A 27,637-nucleotide genomic window follows, 5' to 3' on the forward strand; every position below is an offset into this window, starting at 1 on the left:
CGAATGCTTAATTCTGGATGGCATTTATTTAATTTCAGGCAGTGCTGGACTTAACAGCCATGTGTTTTGCAATTATTCAGCTTGCAACCATTGTAATATCAACCCAGTCATGTGATCAAAATTTGATTGCTTGGCAATTGGTAAGCTGGATTTACTTCACGATTGTGTGATTTGCTGAATGACTGCACCAAAAAAATATGTTTGTAAAATTGATGTGTCTCTCTTAAGAACCATGTTGCTTACCAACTGAAATTCTGATACCAATTGGGGTTGCAAGACGAGGAGTATCTGCATTATTTTACTTACTTAATAGATGCTTTTCTGCATCTAGGGAGTACTTCAAGTGGCTAACATAATTTTGAAACCAAAACCAGAGAATTAGAACACAGTAAGTGGAAAAGACAGCTTAAAATTAGCAATAAAATAAACTTTTTTTCTAGCATGAAACTAAAACTTTCCTCTCTTTCTTAGGCAATTTATGAGTTGAATTGAATTTAATGTTTAGCTCCTGTTTTATGCTCAAATATTGTAGGAGGACAATCACACTAGTGTATAAATGGTAAAAGATCAGACTGGTTTTTTTTTTTTTAATTAACATTGAAACAGTTCTTCTTGGGCTATTGGTTGTTTTGCATTGGCTTCGTTGTTTGAATCTTTTTATCTCCCCCCCCCCCCGATGTTTCCAAACCCTTTTGATGATTCTAGTCACTTTCTAACCTGCTTTGAGAAATCTGGATAGTGGATGGGTTTGAAATACAATAAGTAAATAAATTAATATTTCAAGGGCATCCAGCTGGTTGCCTGAGACTAGATCCAATTCTCATCTTCCTTTATTTGTGCTTTGGTGGGTCCTAGCAAATGGAGCAAAGAACAGCAATGTGCAAAACTCAACCAATCTGACAGCAGAACGATCTGGAATTGGTTTGCTTTGCACATCCCCAGTGAACAATGCGCTGAAATGGTTGTTGAAACAAGAGGAGGGGAAAAAGGCCTTCCTTGTGTTACAGAGATGGAACAGAGAGTGACAGCTTAGATCCAGATGTTTTAGGACTGCATTCTATAGATTTTTTTAAAGCATATGTGGTTAAAAGCAGTCCCATCATATCTGGGTTTGTTGTTCTGACTGGGAAAATGTGGTTTGTGAAAAGAAGGGATGGAACTTTCTGAATTTTTCTTTTGGACTATAGAGAGCGATGATGATTATCTGCTTTGGTATTTTTCTTTATGTTGGAGATCTATCTATCATCTATCTATCTATCTATCTATCTATCTATCTATCTATCTATCTATCTATCTATCTATCTATCTACCTACCTACCTACCTACCTACCTACCTACCTACCTACCTACCTATCTATCTATCTATCATCTATCCATCTATCTATCATCTACCTATCATCTATCTATCAAAATGGCTGTGTGTGTTTCTATGTTCCAGCATAACTCTGGAACTCCTCAACCAATTTCAACCAATTTTGATACACAGATTACACACCCTCTGGAAACAATACTGTGGGAGTAAGACACCCCTAACATCCCTCGGGGTGTATGTTCTGCTAAAATACAGTGTGTTGTGCCTTACAATGGCTTCTACTGTACTGCTGTAAAATGGCTTCTACTGTACAGCACAGTGCAGTTGCCATGGTAACCCCTTCACAAGGTGGCTCCCTCTGGTAAGGCTCCCTCTGGTAAGGGGGAAAATCCAACATTATGAATTAAGTTGGTATCACTTTTCTTGATGCTTCTGGAGGCACAGGGAAAACATTTGGAACTAATTTAATTGTCACTGAAATCAGGGCTTTTCCTGTCTAATATAGGATTGATAAATAAATACCCAGGCAATGCAGGGTTATCAGCTAGGAGTTTAATAAATAAGGCCACCAAAAGTAACTTGCATTTTTTTGTGAATCTTACACTTTATCCACTGTATATTTAATCTAATGACAGTGTCAGTGTGTTAAGCAGCATGGTCCTCACTCTGAATGGACTTCGTTGTTTTTTTAAAGTGTCCATACGTAATTAGATCAGGTTGGCTAGATGCAATGTAGAAATGATATAACAGCATCATTATATGATAGAGCTTTGTATCACTTATGAGCATGACAGGAAGGAAGGGAGGAGGGAGGAGAGGGTGGGAGAAAGAAAGAGAAAGCAAGAGGGAAAAAAAAGAAAAATGAAGGAAGGGAAAGGAAAGAAAGAAAAAAAGAAAGGAGTGAGTAAATGAGGAAGGAATGAAGGAAGGAAAGTTTGAGTAGAGATTGTGCTACCATAGCAGTGATTACTAGACTAAAAGAGAAGTTGAACATTGTCAGTTCAATGACATTTTTTTTCTTCAAAAAATGAGGGTCTGGGCCAGTGGTGGGATTCAAATAATTTAACAACCGGTTCTCTGCCCTGATGACCAGCTGGGTAGGCAGGGATCAGTGGTCATGTGACTGGATGGGCGTGGCCAACTCAACATCACTCAGGTCGATGGGCGCTTTGCCTTAGCTGTTATGATGCAATGAGGGTTAACCAGAGAGGCAATTTCTGTAAGCAGGATAATAAAGATGAAGCTAGAAACAACCCCAGAATGTTTCCTTCCTGCTTCCCTTGCAGGATTAGCCCTGTAGAGTGGAAAAAAACAAAAGAAGATTTCTTCCAACAACTGGTTATCTGAACTGCTTAGAAAGTTAACAACCGGTTCTCCCAAATAGGTGCGAACCGGCTGAATCCGACCACTGGTCTGGGCTTTACTTTCTTGTATCCCTTTGGCCCAGTAAACTTAACCCAAACTGAAAACCTACATTGTGCCTAGCAAGTAGAAATTTATTTAGGATTATAATCCCATAATTTGCTGTGACTGAGCACCACTGAATAAAGTTTTTTCTAAACAGGTAAGCCTAGAACTACTTCACAAATCCTGAAATCCCCATTGAATCTGCTAACTGAATGCTAATTGTTGCGTTCTTTCTCAAGGGCAAGTTACATTTCTCTCCTCTTTCTCTACCCCCTTCTGTTTTGCTTAAAGGAAAGTAGTTTGTTGAAGGAAGTAGTTTGTAAAAATTCAAGAATCGGCTGAGTCTTCTGTGATGATCTACATGAACCATCATAAAGATTTCCTTAAGTGGCTGATAATTCACAGAAGGAAGTCAGGGGGCGGGAAACAGCCCCAGAATGTGGTAGAGAACTTGTACACAACATTTGGACAGCAATTTCCTGGGTTGGCCCCATGATGAATTCCTGCTCAGATAGGAGAATGATTCCTTGCAGCTGTTAACCAGCGGTGGCAAATCTTGAGTTCTGCTGGAACCATTGTGTGCCATGCTTTCAACCACGGAGCCTGCATCTGCATTGAAGCCAGATGTGCTTCTGTAAATAAAATACTTGTGGGAGTTGGGGTGTGTGTGTGTTTGTGTGTGTGTGTGTGTAAAAAGGGAGAAGAATTGCCAACTCGTTTTTCTTGCAGACGAGAGCAACCCAAGCTTTAACATTCCCCTCTAAGAGCTCTTAGTGCCCTGTTTAGTATCAGCACTTCCAACGTTTTCCCGTTTCATTAAAACTCTCCAGCGGTCAAGAAGGCTTGATGCTTCATAGAGGTAGCACTGGCCCTCCATAATAGTGCTGAATTCCCACACATCCATTTCACCTGGCAGGTTTCGTACAAATGGCTGAGCAAATCTTATCCATTAAGCTGGGGCAAAGTCTGGCCTGAAGCCTAATATTCTGCAGGGCTCTTTAGAGGATACAATTTTGGAATAAACTTTGGTCCAGTTGCCGTGATTTAACCTTTTTTAGATAACTGTTGGCCTGGATGATCGAATCTTCATTTACACATTCAGTTTGCAAGTCTTCACGTGAAGAATTTCATTTATTTATTTGGTTGTTTGTCAAACATGTACAAGGTAACAAGTGTAGGTATGAACATAAACATGAACAAAGGAAGTAAATACAGATAACAGGGGACAGTAAGACAGGACGGTAGGCACGCTGGTAGGCACGCTCCAGAAAGCCTCCAGTGATGAAGCTTCCACAATTTCTGAAGGCAACTTTTGTTCCATGGGTTGATTGTTCTCACTGTTAGAAATTTTCTCCTTATTTCCAGGTGGAATCTCTCCTTGTTCAGTTTCCATCCATTATTTCTTGTCTGGCCTTTGGAAAATAGCTTGACCCCCTCCCCTCTGTGGCAGCCCCTCACATATTGAAAAATTGCTATCATGTCTCCCCTGGTCCTTCTCTTCACTAGACTAGCCATGCCAAGTTCCTGCAACCGTTCATCGGATGTTTTAGCCTCCAGTCCCCTGATCATCTTGGTTGTTCTTCTCTGTGCTCTTTCTAGAGTCTACACATCTTTTTATAATGTGGTGACCAAAACTGGATGCAGTATTCTAGGTGTGGTCTTACTAAGGCTTTATAGAGTGGTATTAGTACCTCTTCTACAAGCCACAGACCGGTAGTGGGGCTGGTGACTTGGAGTTGGGGACCCCTGCCGTAAAGAGTCCTGTGTAAGCACTTAAGTATTAATTTTGGAAGCAAAGGCTGGTGAGAAACATGCAATTTTCTTAAACATTCCCTGCATTTTTTTTTAAAAAAAAAACTTTCTTCACCAAAGCTCCAGAAAACTCTTTCTTTCCCCTTCAGTCTTTATTCCACCTTTTGCCCATCTCTAAATGTGGCAAGCACATCTCTGAAACCTGTTGTCTAAACTGAATAAAGCCTGAAAGAACGATTAAATTACACCAATGGCTTTTTTCTTTTTTAATTTCTTAGTTCGCAACAGTGACTGATTGTGCATCCTCTTATTTATTTGATTTATAATCTGCCGCTCTGCTCTAATGTGGAAGTTGCCATCTTATTTGATTTGCAATGACTCTCTGCCTTGCTATTGGTCAGCTAATGATGCAAAGGTGTCCAGTCATATAATCGTTGAACAGAAAAGAAGGTGGAAGCAGTGGGAGGTTAGCCCCCCCTCTTTCTAATTGAGAGAATGAGAGAATGAGAGAGAGAGAGAGAGAGAGAGAGAGAGAGGGAGGGAGGGAGGGAGAGATAGAGAGAGAGAGAGATCTACATTTCTTGAAGGGAGAAAAAGCACAGTTCAGCCTGGTATTACATTAAAAGCCCAACATGGACTGGGTGTTTGCTGGTGTGAAAGACTTCAAAAGATTTTTTCTGTTGAAAATTATTATTATTGCATCTCAGCTTGCCAACAAATGATGGGGGAGGCAGAGGGAGATAGAAAATGATCCAGAGATTGAGATGTTGGGGTGAGAATCAAGGACATTTTGGCAGGGATTTAAGGTAAATGTAAAGGTTCCCCTCGCACATATGTGCTAGTCGTCCCTGACTCTAGGGGGTGGTGCTCATCTCCATTTCAAAGCCAAAGAGCCAGCACTATCCGAAGATGCTTCCATGGTCATGTGGCTGGCATGACTAAATGGCAAAGATGCACGGAATGCTGTTACCTTCCCACCAAAGGTGGTTCCTATTTTTCTACTTGCATTTTTTACGTGCTTTCGAACTGCTAGGTTGGCAGAACCTGGGACAAGTCACGGGAGCTCACTCCGTTACGCGGTGCTAAGGATTCGAACTGATGACCTTTCTGATCGACAAGCTCAGCGCCTTTGACCCACCGCCCATTTCATAGAAAATGGTCCAGAGATCAAGATGTCGGCATGAGAACCAAGGACATTTCGGCAGGGGTTTACAGAAGCCAAAAAAGACTTTCCCACAACAATATCCGGAGACTGTATTGGACAACGTGACCCGAGCCAATGAGAGGGTGGTAGAATTTGAACTTTTAACTATAGGAGTTAGTGCAGGAAACATCTAGGTCTGGTTTTGCCTTCAAACGTACAGAAATGATGTACTCAATAAAGTTTTGCATAGAGAGATTGGATCATCTCGATGGTGCATGCTTTGGTTGGGTTATCAGTTGGAACCTTGACCTCCTGCTCATCTCCAGAAGAAAATTTCAAGAGGTCTCCACTTGTCCAATTATATTGAGCAGAGGGAATGTGCTGCAGATCCCATCACCCAAAGAGCATCAGCTGTCAAGGACTTAGAAACTGAGATTTTTCTCTATGAAGCATTCTCCCTTTGGGGATCAGAATGGCCCCCCAAATCTATTAGTCTTTTGTAACGCTGGAAAAACTTGGCTATGTTTCCATGTTTGGAGTGCTTAAGGGACTCGTTTCCTGGCTGTATTGCTAAGTACAAGTGATCCTCAACTTATGGGCCAAAATTTCTGTTGCTAAGTGAGATAGTTGTTACGTGAATTTTTCCCTGTTTTCTTGCCTCAGTGGATTAAGTGAATCACTGCAGTTGTTAAGTTAGTAACAGAGAGAGAGAGGGGGGGGGAATGAATATGTATAGGTAGGTAGGTAGGTAGGTAGGTAGGTAGGTAGGTAGGTAGGTAGGTAGATAGATAGATAGATAGAGGTAGGCAGGCAGACAATTTGAATTGCAAGTTGTCCAGAGTCATGGACTGAGATGACTGGCTATAGAAAATAAATGAATGAATGAATGAATGAATGAATGAATGAATGAATGAGCAAACAAACAAACAAGCAAACAAACATCTCCTTCTTGCGAATGAACTGAAGTCTCTTACCTGTCATGAAACCGTATAAACTCATGACTGTTCCAGATGCTGTTGAACTTAACGAACTCTTTCCTTAAATCTTAACGAGGCTTTTGCGAAAGCATCTTAAAATGCGGCTGCAATTTCATAATCATCTTTGGATATTTTGTTCTGCCAAAGACGATTCCCGCCCCCCCTCCCCCCCCGGCCTTTCATGACAGCTTTCATGTTACATTATTTTGAATCCAGTTATTTCCCATCTTAAAAGCAGGGCCCGGAGTTGAGAAGGGAGGGTGACAGAGCAGAAACCAAATGTGTAATCAATCCTTATTGTACCATGTATAATGTATATTTTCCTCTCATATTTTTTTAAAAAAGCCAAAGCCACCTTTCCTGATGAGCCAAATGGTTTGAGATGATTTTTTTTTTTTTACCTCCCATTTAGCACAACAGAAGGCAACAAACAAATTAGAATCTTAGAAATACATTTTATATTCCAGGCTCCATCAAACTATTTATAGGAATCCATTTACTGTATTTTGGTCATGTGTATTTATTTTGTCTCTCTGAGTAGGTGTGAATATTTTTTCCAGTTATGATTTTGTAGATTCAGCATACTTGGGGATAATCATGGAGGGAGGGTAGAATTGAAGGTTCCTGGATTTGGGGTAGCTGTTGTGCTTTGAGGATTGCAGTTGTCCTCAACTTGCGACCAGAACTGAGCCCAAAATTTCTGTGGCATTTGTTAAGTGAAACATTCATTCAGTGAATTTTGCCCCACTTTTATGACCTTTCTTGCCACAGTTAATAAGTGAATCACTGCTGTTGAAAACAAGTTTGACTTGAGAATAGAATAGAATTACAGCTATACTGTGTGTATAAGATTTATTATTTCTATTTAAAAGAGATTATACCCTGTCAGTACACTGCCATTGTGGATATGGAAATTTTATATTTAAGAAAGAAAATTGTATAATAAAAAATAATATTAAAAAATAGAATAGAATAGAATGTGACACTAATGCTATACTAATACTAATAGCAATAGCATAGCAATAGTATTTAGACGAATATACTGCTTTTTACAGCCCTCTCTAAGTAGTTTGCAGAGTCAGCCTCTTGCCCCCTACAATCTGGGTCCTCATTTTACCCACCTCGGAAGGAGGGAAGGCTGAGTCAACCTTGAGCTGGTCAGGATAGAACTCCTTGTAGTGGGCAGTGTCAGCCTGCAATACTCCATTCTAACCACTGGGAAGGAAGGAAGGAAAGAAAGAAAGAGGGAGGGACGGAGGGAGACAGACAGCAAAAGCACTTAGACTTACAGTATATACTGCTTCACAGTGTTTTACAACTCTCTCTAAGCAGTTTACAGAGTCAGCCTCTTGCCCCCTACAATCTGGGTCCTCATTTTACCCACCTCGGAAGGAGGGAAGGCTGAGTCAACCTTCAAATACTAATACTAATACACTATAGCGTGACCCAACAAATGCGCGAACGTCAAAAGCGCGCTGACAAAACCGCGGCGCTAAAACCGCGATGTCAAAAGCGTGCCGACAACAGCGTGCCGACAACAGCGTGCCGACAGAAGTGCAATTTAAGTTAAGGTAAGGTTTAGGGTTAGGTTTAGGATTAGGTTTAGGGTTAGGTTTAGGGTTAGGTTTAGGGTTAGGTTTAGGGTTAGTTTTAGGGTTTGGTTTAAGGTTAGGGTTACAGTGCGCTTCTGTCGGCGCGCTGTTGTCGGCACGCTTCAGCGCTCATTCGTCGGCGTGGTTTTGTCGGCGCGGTTTTGTCACCGCGGTTTAGTCAGGCGCGCTTTTGTCGTTCGCGCATTTGTGGTGGAACCACACTATAGTACACTATACACTGTACACTGTGCACTATACACTATATACTACATACTACATACTACATAATGTACTGTACTGTACTATACTATACTGCTAAAAGGAATCTTGGAGGAATCTGCTAGAGAGAAGGCCCTATAAATATTATTCCAGGACAAGTCACTATGCAGTCTTTTCTTAAAAGCCTCCAGTTCTGGAGTACCCACAACTTCTGAAGACAAGTTGTTCCACTGATTAATTGCCCTCAATGTCAGAGAATTCTTCCTTAATTTTAGGTTGCTTTTCTCCTTGATTAGTTTCCATCCATTGTTTCCTGTCTTGCCTTTAGGTGCTTTGGAGAATAATTTGACTTCCTCTTCTTCGTGGCAGCCCCTCAAATATTGGAAGACTGCTATCATGTCTCCCCTAGTCCTTCTTTTTATTAAACTAGACATACCTAGTTCCTGCAACCGTTCTTCATATGTTTTAGTCTCCAGTCCCCTAATCCTTGTTGCTCTTGTCTGCACTTTTTTTAGTTGTGCAAAAGGTGATCTAAATAGCAGCTTTATTGAGCTTATTTTTGACGCTTTTCTTTATTTGTTACTTACAGATTAAAAATGGACAGCAAAGTTGCTACGTGTTGAAGAATAAAGATCTGGAACTTCCATCGAAAGGCATGATCCATTTGGAAATAGAAGTCTTGTTTAATCCTGTAAGTCGTTGATCTTTAGAGGGGAAGGGAAAAGACGATCCGATGTTAGCCTTCCCCTCTGAAGTAGTACCTATTTATCTACTTGCATTTGCATGCTTTTGAAGTGCTAGGTTGGCAAGAAGCTGAGTGAGGATGGGAGCTCAACCCATCGCATGGAGCTCGGGTCTTGAACTGGGGCTGTTGGCTTTCCAGCTGGCAAGCCCAGCATCTTAACCACAGAGCCTCTGCACCATCCTCAATAAATAAATAAATGGGTTCTTGAAAAGTGGAAATTGGTGTTTCTCCCTTCTGATTCTGGCTTCATTGTTGAGAGAGAACAGAACTGGGTTTACCCTAGACCAGCTGCAACCCATTCCATAAACTGTGGTTTATCCTGAATAACCTCTCATGTGGTCATATTTCTGGGTGACATTTTCTGCAAGACTGAAGAATAGTCTTAGCAAGGGAGGCATCAAGTGGAGATGTTCTGACCTAGGCTTCCTGTGAAAGCATAAATCACAATCTTAGTCCCCAATACCTTCTTTTATTTATACGGCTGTGAATTATGGTTATTCACAGTAATGATTCACTTTCAGGGTAAGGTTCATAAGCACCCACTTTTATCTCCCTTGAAATGCTGCCAGAGACCGAATTGCCAATTAGTTTTGCAAGGCCAAATGTAGCACAGAGTCAAACAGAACTTCTCAGAGCTTAAACCAACCAGGATGAACTAATTGCTTCCTGCAATGTCTTATGGGAGGGGCCAATCATCTCCAAGCCTTACTCCCGAGTTGCCCCTTTTTCCTTAATTGTTGTTGCCTTCTGGCAGCTCTGCGCAGGCGCGCACTGGGAACAGGCTCACACTGTTCTTCTGCCTCGCGGATGTAAGACTCTGGAGGCTCCCGAGGCTGCACGTAACTACCAGAAGGCCTTGGCCCCCTTCTCTGCCTCTGACACAGAGCCCTCATCCGAGCCTTTTCCAGACTCCAAGACTGCTCCTCCCCAACCTCCTCACTGTCCGTCTCTGCTGCAAGTACCGCAGGCTGCCGACGGACCACAACAGGAGAGGACTATTTAGATAAAAGGAATATTAGCAGAAGATATCCAGGTCTATGTTGTCACTGTGGTGGCTGAATGCTAAACGGAACTCTGAATTCTGACGTGGTCTGACTGTTGCTACTTAATTTCAGATAAGAGCAAGCGTTAGAACCTTTTCTCCACGGGAGAGGAGATGTTTGGAAGAGAACCGCAAGTTTTCCAAGAAGGTATGTCAATGTGGAGGTTGCTGGATGAAACCCTGTTGACCTCAGAATTCCATAGCTCTATTTATTCCTTTCACTTGTTAGAGAAACATTTTTCCGGGGCTGCCGGCACTCCTAATAAAGGAATCTTTGAGTTAATGTCAGAGCAGTGGTGGATTCCAGATCACGTTTGCAACTGGTACGGTTGCAACGGGGCCCCGCGTCCACCACATGAACGTGCGCACACATGCGCAGCACACGCACAGGCCCTTACCTCTTGCTATGCCTCCACGAGCCTCTGCGATGCTCCAGCTGCTTGGCGGGGCATCGTACAGGTGCTGTGCACTTGGTGTCCGTGCGCAGAAGTACTGAAGAGCTCAAATACAGGTAAGGAGCTCAGGTGGGTGGATGGGCCCTCCGGAGCACTGTACCGGAACAGTACCCGGTGCACCAGGCAGGCACCAGTATGCCCGTATCAGGGCGTACCGCTGCAACCCACCACTGCTTCAGAGGGTTTGTCGTGTCTGGGGAGCTGGGACAGAACACTTTTATATATATGGAACAAAACAAATATGAATACGTTAGTCTCCTTGGCGGTGTTTTTTGTTTTGCTGTCCAGTCTACGCTAAAGCCTCGCCCGCCATCTTGACCATCCTCTCCTTTATTTTCATTCCCTTGGATGCCCACCAGATCTTATCAAGAAACGTGGATCGTGTGAAAAGAATCTCCATGGCAATCTGGAACACAATACAGTTCCTTGGAAGCTGCTTTCACTGGGAATCTCCCATAAGAAGCTTGATAGCTTTTGTGGTGAGTAGGATTAATTCACATACCTAATTTAACGTGTGTTTTTTTAAAGAGGCATTTGTAATTAGATAACTACTGAACTGCTGCTTTTTTTTGAGGGAGGGGGTGGATAATATATGTCTTGAGAGAAGATCTACAGTATACAGTATACAGTAAAGACCGGAAAAAGGATGGATCTGAAAACACTTCTGGTCTTTTTGCTGAACCTTTTATCTGGGGAGGGTTGGAAGAAATGTCCTTCTGGGTTGAGTTTCAAGCGGGGAAACTGGATTCATGGAAGTTGCTTGGAAAAATGGTTTTAATGGTGGACATGATTTGAGGTCCTGGGGAAAAATAGGATCACATGCCTTGAAGATTTTGAAGAAAGATCTGAGATGCTGAGAGTCCCTGGGTTTTATGCCCTCTCTGGGCTTTTGAATTTGAGCTTGTATTCTGATTTGTTGTCAGACTCCCATGGGGCCAAACAGGGGCAACTCTGTAGGCTGTCTTGAGTCCAAGGTTTGGTTGACTCTTGCTGGGTGATGATGTAGTGAAAGGGCTTTGGGATTCCTACTATGCCTCTGCCTGAAGGAGGTTGATCTTCGTTATGTAGAATAGACTGGCTCAGGCCTTAATGACAAAGCGGGGAAGATGAGTTTCTGTTTCTCTTTTAGGGGAAATATTCTGTCCTTTTTTAATATTTCCTAAAATATTTCTTTTTCCTAGGAGAGGGGTGGGTGCTAACCTCCTACAGGAGGAAGCTGAATTCTCCCCCTCCCCCAAACAAACCACATTATGACTTGGGGTCATGCCCAAATATGTTTGCAACGTGTGCATCTATGTGCCCACAAATACCACGTTTTAGCAAAAAAAAAAAAAAAAAGCTCTCTTTCTAAGTGAATAAGTTTACAGTTCCCTGGGAAAATGAAAATTATTTTAGAAATCCTTTTCCCGGCATGGGAAAGAAAATTTTTTAGATTTATTGCATTGAAAACACAGCAAATTCAAGGTTGTTTTTTTTTTTTAAATTGGTGTATTTAATATTATTTTCTTTAAAAAAAACCATGTCCATTGGAAGTCTGTAGAAATCCTTAGTCGTCCAGGTCATGGTTGTCCCAAAGGTGCTTTTTCAGGAAGCAAGTGGACTTTTTTGTTTTTTTTCTTTTGAAGACATTTCGCTTCTTATCCAAGAAAGTCCAATTGCCTCCTGGAAAAGCACCTTTGGGACAACTATGACCTGGATGACGGAGAATCTCTATAGACGTTTAGCTATACAATTTGGGATGAGAAGTTTGAGATTTGAGAAGTTTATTTATATGCCGCCCTTTTCCCTGGGGGGACTCAGGGCGGCTTACAACTCAAAAAGGGCGGGGAAAACAAACATTTAACACATAGGACAATACGTCATTAAAAAACACAACATTCATACCATTCGGGTGGGTTACAGTCTTTAGCCCCAGGCCTGACGGGATAGCCAGATTTTGAGGGCTGTGCGGAAGGTCTGGAGGGTGGTGAGGGTACGAATCTCCACGGGGAGATCGTTCCATCGTTCCATCGCACCCTTTGAATGGTGAGGGAGATAGGAATGGATTTCCAGAGGAAAATTTACAGACTACAGGAATCGTTTGCACCCCTCAAGTGACCCTGAGGACAGAGATAAACCTCCAAGTGCTTCAACCGCCCTCTAAAAGGATGCAAATGACCAGCTGTCTGCAAGGAGTATCAATCCTTCCATTCCCCACCATCCAGTCAGAGAGCTGAAGAAGCTTCTTGGATGAGAAGCGAAACGTCTTCAAAAGAAAAAAAACAAACCAAGAAAATCCGGTTGCCTCTTGAAAAAGCCCCTTTGGGATGTCCATTGGAAGATCTCAGAGTTTATAAGACAAAGGATCGGGAGAGGCAAATACCTGGAGAATTTTCAATTCCAAAGCAGTTTTTCCTCCCTGAGCTTAAAGTAGGAAAAAAAAAATATTTAGAAGATTGAAAAGGAATAGGAAACGATTTGCAGGAAAAGATGATTAAAAAGTGTACAAATCCATGCTGTTGTTTATAGCAGGCTGGCAAGCATTTTTAATTAAATGATCTCGCGGAGCTTGTTGGAGCAAGCAATAACTGGCTGATGGAATAAAAGCAATTGTATCAAATCTCTCTCTTTGAAATGAACGGCCCGTCTCTTTAAAACGGAGCTCTAAGTAAGCCATGGGCCAACCCTGTGAGGACTTGGCTGGACAGTGAAACACTATTGAGTTCTCAAACCCTTATTTCGCTTACTTCACTATCACAAGCCAAATAACTACTAGTAGGAGCATCCTTGTATCTCTTTTATCCGCCAAGTTGCACTCTTTGGAACAGGGGTATTAAACTCAAATTTATTTGAGGGCCACATCAGGGTTGTGTTTGACCTTGGGTGCCGGGTGGGTGTGGCCAGGATGTGGGTGTGGCCAGTTCAACGTCACTCAATGTTGGGACACGTGGAGTGGCCCGAGTGCTCTTCCAGTAAAAATGGGGCTCGGGAGGGCTGCTCCATTTTTGCTGACAGAGGTTTGCAGGAGGCTTTTGCAGTTGAAAATGGAGCTCCTATGCTCCGTTTTCACTGGCAGAGGCACTGCAGGCCAGTCCTTCACTGTTCTCAGGGCAGCCCCACAGGCCAGGACTAAGCACCCCACAGGACGGATGAGGCCCGTGGGACTTGAGTTTGGCACCCCTGCTCTGGAACTACAGTTTATCCAACAGCTGTGTCGAGATATTATAGTTCAGAATAACAGAAGAACAGAGTTGGAAGGGACCTCGGAGGTCTTCTAGTCAGCCAGGAGCCTCTATTGTCAGGGTTCCAAATAACATCCAAAAGTAAATCAGAGTGGGGGCAAAGGATTCCTCAAAGTTTCAATTTATTAAGAGAGCCATGTTGGCACATCTGAGAAAACCCAGATCTGAACACTTCCAGGTTTTCCCACCCAGTTGAAAGTTCAAGATCTTTTCCCCACACCCACAAGTCCATCACATCGTCCACTCTCCCACTTCCACACTGGCAGCTTCCACCCATCCAGTTCCGGTCAGGTGCAAAGGTGCAAAGACAAAGGATGACCTTGGCTTTCTAGAAAGAATTTTGTTATGGTTACATATCACCCAACTCTGTATAATTCCCCCCCTCCCATGTTCCCACAATAGAAAATGCATAGTAGAATAATAGAAAGTGTGGCAGGCCAAAGATTGACAAGAAAAGATGGCTTGCAGGCCTGACATCTATACCATTTCAGATAAATGACTGTCCCGTCTTTTCTGGAAAACCTCCAATGTTGGAGCACCCATAAATGTGAGTCGGTTGTGAAGCATCCGAATGTAAATCAGGTTCCCATGGAAATGCTACAATGGTCATAAAGTGTGAACAGTGGTCCCTTTTTTCAGTTCTGTTATAACTTCAGATGATCACTAAGTGAACTGTCGTAGGTCGAGCATCACCTGTATATGCCATTTTTTTTTTTTGAGTTTTAAAAGATTTTTATTAAAGAGAAAAAAATTCATTGTCTACATAAACAGTGTGTTGTCTGGGTACAATTAATTTTAAGAAGTAGTAATCATAATAGTAATATTCATAACATTAATAATGATCACATAATAAAATAGTATTTGCTCATCCATTTTACCGAACCATCCTTACGTAATTAATCATTCTCTTATGTTTTTAAATTTCTAACTTCTGTTTCTTCCAGTAAGCCATTAATAAAAGAAACAGTTTATGCCAATTGTTAAGCACCTGAATGTTGATCATGTGACTGGGGGGGGGGAGTACCTGTGTAAACTGTGGGGTCCTTGGTGCTCTCTGAGCTTGGTTGGTTTTTTTTGCAGACATTTCATTACCACACTAGGTAATATCATCAGTGTTAGAAGGTAGTGGGGTGTTCAGAGAGGAAGGAAGTCTATGGAGTCCTTAGTGCTTTCTGAGCTTGGTTGGGTTTTTTTGCAGACATTTCATTACCACACTAGGTAACTTCATCAGTGCATATAATATCAGTCATATACAAATAGAAACTTTCAAGCTACCTTTTTGAGACCAATCTTACTGATGACTTTAAAAAAAATCATTTTATAAATGGCTGGAGGATCTCATCCTAGAAAGGTTAAGCTTGCTTTATGGAGCCAGTATCTACTATTTCATAATAGTACAATTTAAAAGTTCGTTTTAATCATTGAATGGTTGTTGTGAGGAATTGTGCTTCACTGCACATGCTGCTTATGATTTCCCCCCCAAGAATAATTATCCTTTCTATCAAGAGTTCGCAGTGAATTAATGGCAATCATGTCATTGAATGAAATTAAACTTTTTCTTAATGCAATTATAGTAATCTGAGGGAATTTTTTAAAAAATACATGTTCAATTATCCCTCTTCTTTAACTTCCTGGAAAAGCCCATCAGAATGTTTTCCAAGGGATATTGTAAGCAGGAATTAAAACTCAACTTCTCCTACTCCCTTTCTGCCACCAAACCAGCACCAATCCAGCATAAAACTCAGCAGGGAATATCTCAGGGGTTGCCACAATTTTTCAATTTCAATTTTTCCTTGCCTTTCTTCTTCTCCTTCTCCTTCTCCTTCTCCTTCTTCTCTGTCTCTGTCTGTCTGTCTGTCTGTCTGTCTCTCTCTCTCTCTCTCTCTCTCACACACACACACACACACACACAAACACCTCTAGTTCCATTTCTCACTTTGCAGTCTAGGAACTGTGGTGGAGCAAAAGTCCAGAAGACATGAACTCATTACTTTCTATGAGTTTTTGCAATAATCCCATGAACCATAAAAAAACCCAGGGCAGGTCCCTTCCTTTTCCACCTCTTGGCCTCAGAGATACTTATCTCCTTCGTTAGTATGAAGCTAAATGTAGGTAAGGGATTTAGATTGCTTGCTTCCTCACAGTCTTTGCTAAGAGGACCTAGTTATCTCTTGGGTGGCAGATACCAGGGCTAGACTGGTAGTTAAGAAGGCGGCATTGGATGTGGAGAGAAAGGCTTCCTGGAGAAAGGCAGGGGGGGATTAGTTATCCTTGGTTGACAAGAACACTACACTAAGTGAAGAGAGAGGAAGAGAGAAAGGGAGAGGAGAGGAGGAAGAGAGCAGTTAGGAGAGAAGGAGCAGAAGGGAGGAAAAGAGTAGAAGGGAGAGAAGGAGTGGAAAGAGGATAGTGGAGAAGGAGAGAGGAAGGGGAAGTAGAGAAGAGAGAGATGGTAGAGGGAAGAAAGGAGGGAGAGAGAAAGAGGGAGGGAGGGGAAGCAGGATGGCAGTGGATAAGACGTAATATGGAAAGCAGAAAAACGAATGAAAATTGTTATGGGATGATGGTAAGAGGAACTGATATAATATTGGACAACACAAAATAATGCAGGTTAAGATGTAATGGTATACATGTGGTTACGTGTATGAAAATAAAAGTTAAAAAAAACTTTTTTCAAAAAAAACCCCCACTACACCGAAATCTTGATTTGAAGGATATATTTTGGAATGATGGCTTTGTCATCCTTTAAAAGCTTCCAGTGTTGGAACTTCTGGAGACAAGTTGTTCCACTGATTAATTGTTCTAACTGTTAGGAAATTTCTCCTTAGTTCTAATTGCTTCTCTCCTTCATTAGTTTCCATCCATTGCTTCCTGTCCTGCTCTCAGGTGCTTTGGAGAATAGCTTGACTGCCTCTTCCTTGTGACAATATTTGGTGTTTTATTCTCTCAGCCTTCTTTCCTAACACTTAGGTAGCTCATTCATATAGAGAACAAAACAAAAACTGAGGGGAGATGAAAGACCCAGCATGTAATAGAATAAAATAACAGAGTTAGAAGGGACCTTGGAGGTCTTCTAGTCCAGCCCCCTGCTCAGGCAGGAAACCCTACACCACTTCAGACAAATGGTTATCCAACATCTTTTTAAAAACATCCTGTGTTGGAGCATTCACAACTTCTGGAGGCAAGTTGATTGTTCTCACTGTCAGGAAATTTCTCCTTAGTTCTAGGTTGCTTCTGTCCTTGATTAGTTTCCATCCATTGCTTCTTGTCCTGCCCTCAGGTACTTTGGAAAATAGCTTGAGTCCTTCTTCTTTGCAGCAGCCTCTAGTCCTGTTGTCTCTTTCATAAATTATGCAACCACTTCTTTATGGAAATAATAATCATCGCAACCTTGAATCTAGCAGATGGGAAAACAATGCTCTGTCTTGCCCTATCAGAGAATTACACTCTCTCTGGGTGATGTTTCCAGCTAACATGTCCACTTGTGTCTGCATCTTATTTCTGAAAACTGCAGAGCATTTTTGTTTGAGGTTTAAGCTCCTGGCTTGGACTTTGCTTCTTTCCTCTTGTTTGCCTGAGCTTGGCAAGCAATGGCTCCCGTTTTAATCCCATACCCTGCTGTCCAGAGTAAGCTATCATTAGACCCACCTCAGGTGACAAGTGACAAGAGGACTGGTCTAATGATTTGAGATGCCTGATCTGATCCTTTCTGGAGAGACAAATTCCCCATTGTGGTCATATTCATCAGTCTGTGGCACAGTTTTTGCCTGCTAACCTTTTAATCATTGGATTCTTTCTGAATTCCAAACAGGTTTGACTGCGATCACCAATACCCTGATTTTTACAGTGCTGGCTCTCGTTTTTCAATACTTGCAGACAGTTGCCAGCTAATGTTAATGGGAAGAGAGCTTACAATTTATGGAGAATCACAATTCTCTGTGCTCTCCGGACTCACATTGGCAACCCCATTTTTAAACTGGATTCCTGTCTGTCTGTACATCCATCCATCCATTATCTATCTATCTATCTATCTATCTATCTATCTATCTATCTATCTATCTATCTATCATCTATCTATCTATCTATCTATCTATCACCTATCATGTCATCTATCATCTATAGCTATCATCCATCCATCCATCCACCCACCCACCCACCCACCCACACCCCTCTTTATTGCTATTGTTTTTATAAAAACACAAAGTTAAAAGATAAAAAGATTATTTTTTTTAAAAAAAAGAAAAAAATCAGATAAGAAAAAAAAGAAAAAATCAGGTAAGAAAAAAAGTAAAAATGTAAGAAAGAAAGAGGAAAGAAAAGAAAGAAAAACAGAAAAAGAATGACTTCTGACTTTCTTTGGTAGCACAATATCCGCACTATCCTTATGATCTTCTGGGATGGGGTATTTGTTATTCTCCGAGTTTGATGGCTTTTTTTGCAGACATTTCATTACCAAACTAGGTAACATCATCAGTGCTCTTCCAGGATGTTTGTGACTTTCCAACCTAGCCAAACTGAACTTATAATACTGTAGTAGAGTATTATACGTTTTTGGCCCAGTTCATCAGCAAACTTAACAGAAGATGTTTTTTCTGTACAAGTGGCTCTTGACTTATGACTGGTCATTTAATGATAATTCGAAGTTAGGACAGACTTTCCCAGAACTATTTACGACCTGTTTTCAGAGTTACAACAGCAACATGCCATCCTTTGGTCACGTGATTGCATTTTGGGCAGTGGGCAGCCAGACCATCCTAATAGCTATTTGCAGTGCTCCTCAGTCACGTGACCATGATTTCTGGCAAATGTCAAGTGTCCCCCCCACCCCGCCAAAAAACCCATCACCACCCATTCAAAAAACAAAACCCAACCATTGGGGGAAATGGGTTTGCTTAACACCTGCCCCATTAGCTTAACAACCATAACATCCATTTAATGATCATTGTAAAAACAGTTGTGACTTCAAATCAGCTCATGCAGTGCCTCCCCTTAGGACTACAATGGCTCATTCCAGACTCAAGTGCCATCCTAAGTTGAGAACGACTTGTATTCATAAAAGAGAAACGTAACTTTATGGAATGGAGACAATAAGTCTTTGTAACTCAGCATGTGGTCCTTATACCATTGTCCTGAGCTGCAATGACTTCCCTAAGACGATGAGATTTATTTTTCCCGTGAATTTGAGTTTGCTTTGGGTGACCTTGTAAGCCTTCACTTTTGTGCCCCCTTGGTTTGTGGATAACTGTGATGTATAAAGTTCATTGAAAGGCTAGAAGACTTCATTTGTCTTCATATACAAACTGCAAACATGCAGATGTTGGTAGGCAGGGAGGGAGGGAGATATAACCGGATGTTGGTTCTGAATCAGTGGTGGGATTCAAATAATTTAACAACCAGTTCTCTGTCCTAATGACCAGCTGGGTAGGCATGGCTCGGTGGTCACGTGACTGTGGGCATGGCCAACTCAACATCACTCAGGTCGATGGGAGCTTCACCTTAGCTGTTACAATGTCATAAGGGTTAATCGGAGAGGCAGTTTCTGTAAGCAGGGCAACAAACCAGAATGTTTCCTTTCTGCCTTCTTTACAGGATGAGCCCTGTAAAGTGGAAAAAAAACCAAAAGGAGATTTCTTCCAACAACCGGTTCTCGGAACTGCTTAGAAAGTTAACAACCAGTTCTCCCGGATAGGTGCGAACCGGCTGAATCCCACCACTGGTGCTGAATCCAGTGGGATGTTAGAAACCTCCCACCTGGAATTCCCTACGTGAGGCCCTGCCAAAGAAGATAGTCAAATCAACAGCAGCACATTACATTATTTTTTATTTCCCCCCCCAAAAAGAGAAGTTCCTGTAGGTGGCAATGTACAATCAAGAATGGTAAAAACTTCGGTTTCCCCACCCTTCCGTTTTGCTCCTTTCAATCTGGCTTATACCATCCCTTACTTGTCTCACTTATTCCAAATGGCCTTAGTAATAATAATATTATTTTAGCCCAACCCACCATTGAGTTGTTATGAAGAAAAAAAATAATAAGAGGCAGGAGCATTATTATACATGCCACCTTAAACTGTACAAAATACAGGCTGGATATTTCCATTGCTGCTGTTATTGCTTTTTATTAAAAATATGCAGGAAATTTTGAGTCAAAGGGAAAGACAGAAAGGAGTGGAATTCCCTCACAGACGTACACACTTATCAAGACGACAAAAAAGTGCTAATTCTCCCTTCTTTTCCTGTAATTTTCTCCAGCTGAGTCTGTTCTGAGGAAAATAAGAGTCTAATGCATTAGAAAACTTAAACATCAAAATGCTACCTTCTGGCTACAATTCATAGAAAATAACCATGAAATGATCTTGGAGTGGAATATCCACAGAGCTTTGAGTGCTGCGCCAAGGACAACGGAATGTAATTTCGCCTCCCCATCCTTCAATTTTCTAAAAGTCATCCAGATTCTAGCAGGTTGAGAGGTCAGCTACTTTGTGGGTACATAAGGAATGATTCCTGTGGGTTGAATGTCCTGGGCGGGAATAGAAGATCAGAAGGTTGGAAGAGAATAGGCACCTTAGGAGTTAATTCCTTCCATCTCTGTGATATGTTGTAGCTGAGGAATTGGCAAATATTAATGAACTTGTTACAGGTTAGAAAAAATTCCTTAATTCCTCAATGTTTATGGAGATTGTCAGTTATCCAGGTCATGGTTGTCCCAAAGGTGCTTTTTTTAATTCAAGAGGCAACTAGACTTTCTTGTTTTTCTTTGAAAATGTTTAGCTTCTCATCCAAGAAGCTTTTTCAGGTGAAGAAGAGCGGAAGAATCTTCTTGGATGAGAAGCGAAACATCTTTAAAAAAAAAAGCCAATTAAGTCCTGTTGCCTCTTGGGGAAAAAAAGCATCTTTGGGACTCTTAATTCCTCAATTCCCCCATCCGGCTGGCAATTGCATTACTCTTTCTTTTTTTTGTTAGCAGATTTTTTATTATTATTATTTTTTCCCTTCTACAACACTTTGCAGTCATTACTCTCACATTACTCTTTCTTTCTACTTTAAAAATTGTAGATGCCCCATCGCGACCCAACTTCATCAGTTCCCCAGCCTGCTGAAAATTGACAGGGAAAAGAAGGTTCTTAGCCTGGAATATTGGATAGGATTACAGTAGCATTAAAAAAGAAAGCAGGCCAGCCAGCATTAAATCAGATAAACAGCCGAAAACAGAAATGTCAATCAGAGCATCCTAGGGCTGGAAGGGGCTTTGAAATCTTCTAATCTAACCCCTTGACTGAGGCAGGAATCTGCATACCAACTTCAACAGATGTTTGTCCAATCGCTTCTTGAAAACCTCTAATGATGGAATACCCACAACTCCAAGAGGCAAGTTCAGTTCAGTTTCAGTTCAGTTTATTAAACTTGTATGCCGCCCTATTCCCAAAGGGACTCAGGGCGGCTAACAAACAAATAGGGAATAGGGCAATACAAAGAAAACAAACAAGAATCATAGGGCTGGAAGGAATCTTAGGAGCCTTCTACTCCAACCCCCTGCTCAAGGCAGGAGTCCTTATACCAGGGATGGCTAACCTCTTTCTCCAAAATTGCACGCATGCACATGACAACGTTTGCACATGTGCCCATACCCATAATACAATGCTCCCTGCCCCCATTTTGGGTGTAGCAGGCCTCCCTAAAGCCTCCTGAAACCAAAAACGGCATACCCCCCCCCACACTCCCCTCACAGCTGGCTGGTGGGAGGCATGTGTGCCTGTATGGTGGAGCTGAGCTAGGCGATGGGTCACATGCTCACAGAAAGAGCTCCGCGTGCCATAGGTTTGCCATCACGGCCTTACACCATCCCAGTCAAATTGTTGTCCAATTTAGTTTTGAAAACCTCCAGTGATGGAGCCCTCACAACACCAAGAGGCAAGCGGTTCCATTGGTTAATTGTTCTCTCTGTCAGGAAATTAATCTTTAGGTTCTTCTTGATTAGCTTCCACCCATTGCTTCTTGTCCTGCCTTCAGGTGCTTTGGAGAATAGCTTGACTCCCCTTTTCTTTGTGGCGGTCCCTCAATTATTGGAAGACTGCTGTCATATCAAAGCTGTTCCACTGCTTAATAGCTCCCACTGTCAGGAAATCTCTCCCTTATTTCCAGGTTGGATCTCCATCTAATCACCTTCATTGCTTCTTGTCCCACCTTCAGGTATTATGATGAATCAATTGATCTCCTCTTCCCTGTGGCTGCCCTGTGGCTGCCCATCAAGTGACCATTATCATGTCTCCCCTTAGTCTTCTCTTCACTAAACTAAACATGCCTACTTCAGTGGTGGGTTCCAGACGGTAGGCCCTGGTACGGGTAAACCAGTGCCTGCTGGTACGGTGCTTCAGAGGGCCCACCCACCCGCCTGCGTCCCTTACCTGTATTTGACCCAACTGTGCATGCTCATGTAGTGTATGGTGCCTCCACCGAGCAGCTGGAGCGTCACAGGCCAGTGGGTGTGCATTCGTGCTCAGCGTGCATGCACGTGGTAGATGCCCGGCCCCCTCGCAACGTACCAGTTGTGACGGGATCCGGAACCAACCACTGGCCTAGTTCCTTTAACCGTTCTTCATTGGATTTTGTTTCTAGAACCCTTGTAATCTTTGTTGCTCTTCTCTGCAGTCTTTTTAGAGCCTCAGCATTTTATTTTCTAGTGTGGTGAGCAGAACTGCATGCATTACTACAGATGTGTCCTTATTGGTATTGTGTTGAGCGGTACTATCCCATGCTCTTGATGTTATCCCTCTGTTGATGGAGTCTAGGGCTGTGTTGGCTTTGTTGGTAGCTGCAAAATTCATAGTTAAGTAGTGATCCACCAGGACACCTGGATCCTTCTCAGGGCCATTACTGATAGGTAATACCTATCCTCTATCTATGCATCTGGTCCTTCCTCCCTAAGTGCAGGAAAATGGATGGATTTATTCACAATATTCAATTGTTTTTAAACAGATTAATAGATTAGCAGACTTGGAAGAGACCTTGTAGGTCATCTGGTTCAACCCCCTGCCCAAGCAGGAGACCCTATGCCATTTCTTTTTTTAAAAAAAATATTTTTAAAGCAAACTTATACAAACAACACATAAAACATAAAAACCATCTTCCAGTTACATCCAGTGTGTTGATTGGTTATGAAACTTTTGTGCATTCTCTCCATAGTCCTCACTTACAATTTATATAGAATCTCATATCATCAATCGAATATATATGTACACATTATTATCATTGTTAATCATTTATTTGACTATAAGTATTATTCCCTCATTTTATACAAGATATTCTAAATTTTGAATTAATTGATATTATAACAATTCATTACATCCTCCTAAATCCATCCAATAAGAGTACATCTTTATATTATATTCTATGTCATTCCATTGTCCTTGTATTATAAATTCTCAATCATATTTCATTTCCATATTTTTTGTCTAACCATTGATAAAATAAATCCCATATGACCCTATGCCATTTCTGACAGATGGCAGTCCAGTCTCTTCTTGAAAACCTCCAGTGATGAAGCTCCCACCACTTCTTATTTCCAGGTTGAATCTCTCCTTGGTCAGTTTCCATCCATTATTCCTTGTCTGGCCTTCAGGTGCTTTGGAAAATAGCTTCACGCCCTCCTATCTGTGGCAGCCCCTCAAATATTGGAAGACTGCTCTCATGTCTCCCCTGGTCCTTCTCTTCACTAGACTAGCCATGCTGAGTATTTGCAACTGTTCATTCAATTGCCATTGCTACGTACGTATAAATCTACTGTACTAATGAAACCATTCAAGAAGGCAAGGTTTAATAGAGAATGGTACCAAGCTATCGTACTTGGAAAAAGAATTGCATAACCAGAGCACACCTACAAGGTAAAATTCAGGATTTCTACTTGTAGTGGAACCTATTTATTGCCTTTCAGATGCGCTGAACTTTACCTCTTGCAATTTGCAGCCGGAGAGTAGCCAGTGGCTGGATTCAGGCTCCCTCTAGTAAAGGAAGGACTGAAATCTTTGCTTTGCACTTTGGTTTTGCAGTCGATGCTGCTATTTTAATGAGTTCCTGAGCTTTCTTACTGTGTACCCCTATTCTTTCCACATGGCGTAATTTGTGGAATCTTGCTGCTGACAGATACAGGGGTGGTTAGTAGCTTCCTACTGATCAGGTGCAGATCCAGGGGCTGGAAGTGAGCCTTTGTAGCAGTACTGAGTCTGAATTTAATAATGGAAGGCATTTCCCAGAATTGACTTCTAGTGACTGCTTGGATAAGTCCTGGCAGTTGTCTTGGCAAGATTCTGACAGGGGTGTGACAGCTTCCTAGGGTTGAGAGAAAGCTCAAGGTTACCTAACAGCCAAGGCAGGAATAGAACTTGTGACCTCCCAGTATCTAGCCAAATGCTTTCACCAGTGTTTACTAGGGATCCAGAAATAAATGCACATCCTGTGTTCTCAAAAGGTAAGATAGGATAGGATAGAGAATTCAGAAAGAATAGAGTAGAGTAGAGTAGAGTAGAGTAGAGTAGAGTAGAATGAAATTAGATTAGAACAGAACAGAATAGAATAGAATGAAATCAGAATAGAACAGAACAGAATAGAATAGAATGAAATTAGAATAGAATAGAGTAGAATAGAACAGAACAGAACAGAATTTGTTACTGGCCAAGTGTGATAGGACACACAAGGAATTGGTCTCCACTGCATAAACTCACTGTATACATACAAACAACAAAGGGATAAATCATACATAATAAGGTACAATCATAAATCATAAGCTAGCAATAGGAGACGGTAATAGGAAAGATGAGAAGGAGAATGGTAGCCTTGCTACCTAGGTAAAAATCCTTAGGCGTAAGACAGGACTGTGGGAATTAGGCATTTAGCAAAAGTGTTAGCATGGGGGTAAAGCTGCCTCTGTGTCTAGTTGTCTTGGAATACAATGCCCTACATTAGCAGCATCCCACAGGGAGGGGTTGAAACAATTTATGCCCAGGATTTGAGGGGTTTGGAGATATTTTCTCAGCCCTCTTTCCGGCTCGTGCAGTAGGCAGGTCTTCAATGGAAGGCAGGCTGATTGCAATTGTTTTTTCTGCAGTCCTAACTATCCGTTGAAGTCTGTACCTGTCCTGTTTGGTTGCTATGCCAAACCAGACAGTTACAGAGGTACAAATGACAGACTCTGTAATTCCTCTTTAGGACTATGTCAGCAGCTCCCGTGGCAATTTGAGCTTTCTGACTTGACGTAGGAAGATCGTTCTTCGCTGTGCCTTTTTAGTGATGGTTTTAATGTTAGGTACCCCTTTCAAGTCCTATATCAATGGTGCTTGAGATTGTATTGCACTTTTGTTTAGCAATTCACCATGGGTTTTAACAGTTTTTCTTGCTCATTCTTTATATCGGGGTCCACCCCTGGGGTGTTTAGATCTGGCTCGCGGATCCAGCCTGGAAATAGCAAAGGATTGGTCCGTGGTGCCGGAGCTCAGGATTCCGTTTTTGCTAGTAGAGGGTTAGCAAAAGAAACTAAAAACAAAAAATGGAGAAATGTTTTCCCTTTTGGATTTGACCATGCAAGAAGGGAGAGAAAAGGAGAAAGGGAAAGGGGAAAGACAAAGAAAAAGAAGGAAAGATGGGAAGAGAGCAAAAAAGGAAAAATAAGGAAAGAGGAGATGAAGGAAGAAAGGAGAATGGAGAAGGAAGGAAAAAAGAAGAGAAGGAAGAAGGAAAGAAGGAAGGAAGGAAGGAAGGAAGGAAGGAAGGACATTGAGCTGGCCATGCTCACCATGGCCACACCCACCACTGGCCATGCCCTCCACCCCTCCAAGCCCTCTGAGGTCAAACACAACCCTGGTGCGGCCCTTAATGAAATGGAGTTTGACACCCCTGCTTTATATGCACAAAATTCCAGGTCTCATATATGCTCCACTCCGTTCTCAAGAAAAGAGAAATGATAATTTGACTTGCAATGAGATAGCTAGGCAAATATTTTTCTGAGTGTGAATTTCCCCCCTTCGGTTTCCCTTTGGTTTGGCATCCCTCGAAAGGGGTAGACCCATGCCTAGTAATTTAGTTATTCAATGTCCTTAAAGCTTGTGGCTATGTATAAATATGATAAAGAGCAATGACAGCAGCAGGAATTGTATGTGCCCCATACTGGAAAAATGAGGAAACTCTGAGAGAAGAGGGTGTAATTAAAAGAAATATTCAATTGTGCAGAAGTGAACAGATTGACATTAAAGACAAAAGAAAAAGAAGATAAAGGGTATTTTCAAACACAGGCTTTGATATATAAATGGTTGGATAATAGAGGTAGAAATTAGGAGCTTGAAAAGTACCCTGTTTCCCTGAAAATAAGACTTCCCAGGATAATAAGCCCCATTGGGCTTTTGAGTGCATGCACTAAAATAAGCCCTCCCCTGAAAATAAGTCCACCCCGAAAATATTTAAATGCATGCGCAGCCAGTCCCCACCATTTCCTCTGGTTGCTTTCTGTACAAATAACAAGAGGTGAGGAGGCAAGGCCCAAGGGGGGAGGAAAGGGAGTGGGAACATGCCCCATGCACCCTTTATCTAATGGTTGCTCCCACAACCCTAGTCACCCCCCCTTCTGTCACACTAATGGCAGCTGCAAAAAGAGTGGCAGGCCCAGGAAAGTGAGCTCAAAAATAATAAGACCTCCCCAAAAATAAGGCCAAGCGCTTTTTCTGGCCGGGGGGGTGTCAAAAGAAAATAAGACTCTGTCTTACTTTTGGGGAAACATGGTATTATTATGTAAGCAAATTGATTCAGACAATACACTGTTCACAAAACACTTATCCATGTTAAATGAAAACATATAAAAAAACTGTGTGGGGGGGGGAGACTTGAGGCGGTATATACATACGGTAAAGAGCAATAGCAATTACATAGCCAGGCTCACACTTATATGCACAGACGGTTGGATTAGAAGGGCCCTTTCAATGCTCTCATTCTCTATTCTGCATACATTTTCTATACAAACGAAGGAACTTTTCATTTAAGAACTTAAGGTGCTTCTTTAGGCCGAAAGAGCACCATAAAATATATATATATATATATATATATATATATATATATATATATATATATATATATATATATATATATATATATATATATATATATATATATATATATATATATATATATATATATATATATAGGGGGGGGGAACCATGCAAATATTCTAGATTTTCTTTACACCCTGAATTTGATGAATCGAGTTTTGACAGTTTCTAAGAAAAGGGAAAGTTGAGCACCTGAAATTAACACATTTGAGGGGAAGGGGGAGGAGAAATTTCAGAGAAACTGAAATTGAGAGATTTATCTCCCCTAAGGGGGGGCAAAATAATTTGACACCAGAAGTTTCTCCTTTCCCCAACTGTGTTCCCTTTCCTTTCCTTGTTAAGCAGGTGTGAAGTAACAATATTCTAATTTATCTTTTCATTTCAATGGGGTTATTGATAGGTGTTTTAAATGCTTGGCTGTCTTGATCCTGTTATTCTAGTGAAAAGGCCAGGAAATTAGAATGTAAATGATTGGAGCGCAGGAAAAGTCCTCAGTTTAATCAGTGGTCTTATCTTTGTCTGGTGTGTTGGCTTAAGGCCACTGGAACAGCGAGACCAACTCAAAGGCCCCACAAAGAGCAGAGGAAACCTTGTTTTGTCCCAAGAAATTTGGTTTGGTTTCCAGCAAGTGATGTTCTGTTCTCTTTTGTGGTTTTTTTTTTTTTGCGTTGGTCTGAATAAGCTCT

The 27,637-nt window shown here is 41.6% G+C and overlaps 1 protein-coding gene across 1 annotated transcript in view; it reads left to right on the top strand.

Moving 5' to 3' along the window:
- Positions 1 to 27,637, top strand: part of MCTP2 (multiple C2 and transmembrane domain containing 2) — a 158,202-nt gene that overhangs the window by 98,662 nt on the left and 31,903 nt on the right. The window contains exons 15-17 of the mRNA XM_032233653.1: positions 8,993 to 9,094; positions 10,264 to 10,338; positions 11,005 to 11,124. Of these exons, the coding sequence (XP_032089544.1) occupies positions 8,993 to 9,094; positions 10,264 to 10,338; positions 11,005 to 11,124 (297 nt within the window). The remainder of the gene's footprint in view (positions 1 to 8,992; positions 9,095 to 10,263; positions 10,339 to 11,004; positions 11,125 to 27,637) is intronic.

The sequence above is a fragment of the Thamnophis elegans genome, chromosome 16, assembly GCF_009769535.1.
Source record: "Thamnophis elegans isolate rThaEle1 chromosome 16, rThaEle1.pri, whole genome shotgun sequence".
Taxonomy (NCBI): domain Eukaryota; kingdom Metazoa; phylum Chordata; class Lepidosauria; order Squamata; family Colubridae; genus Thamnophis; species Thamnophis elegans.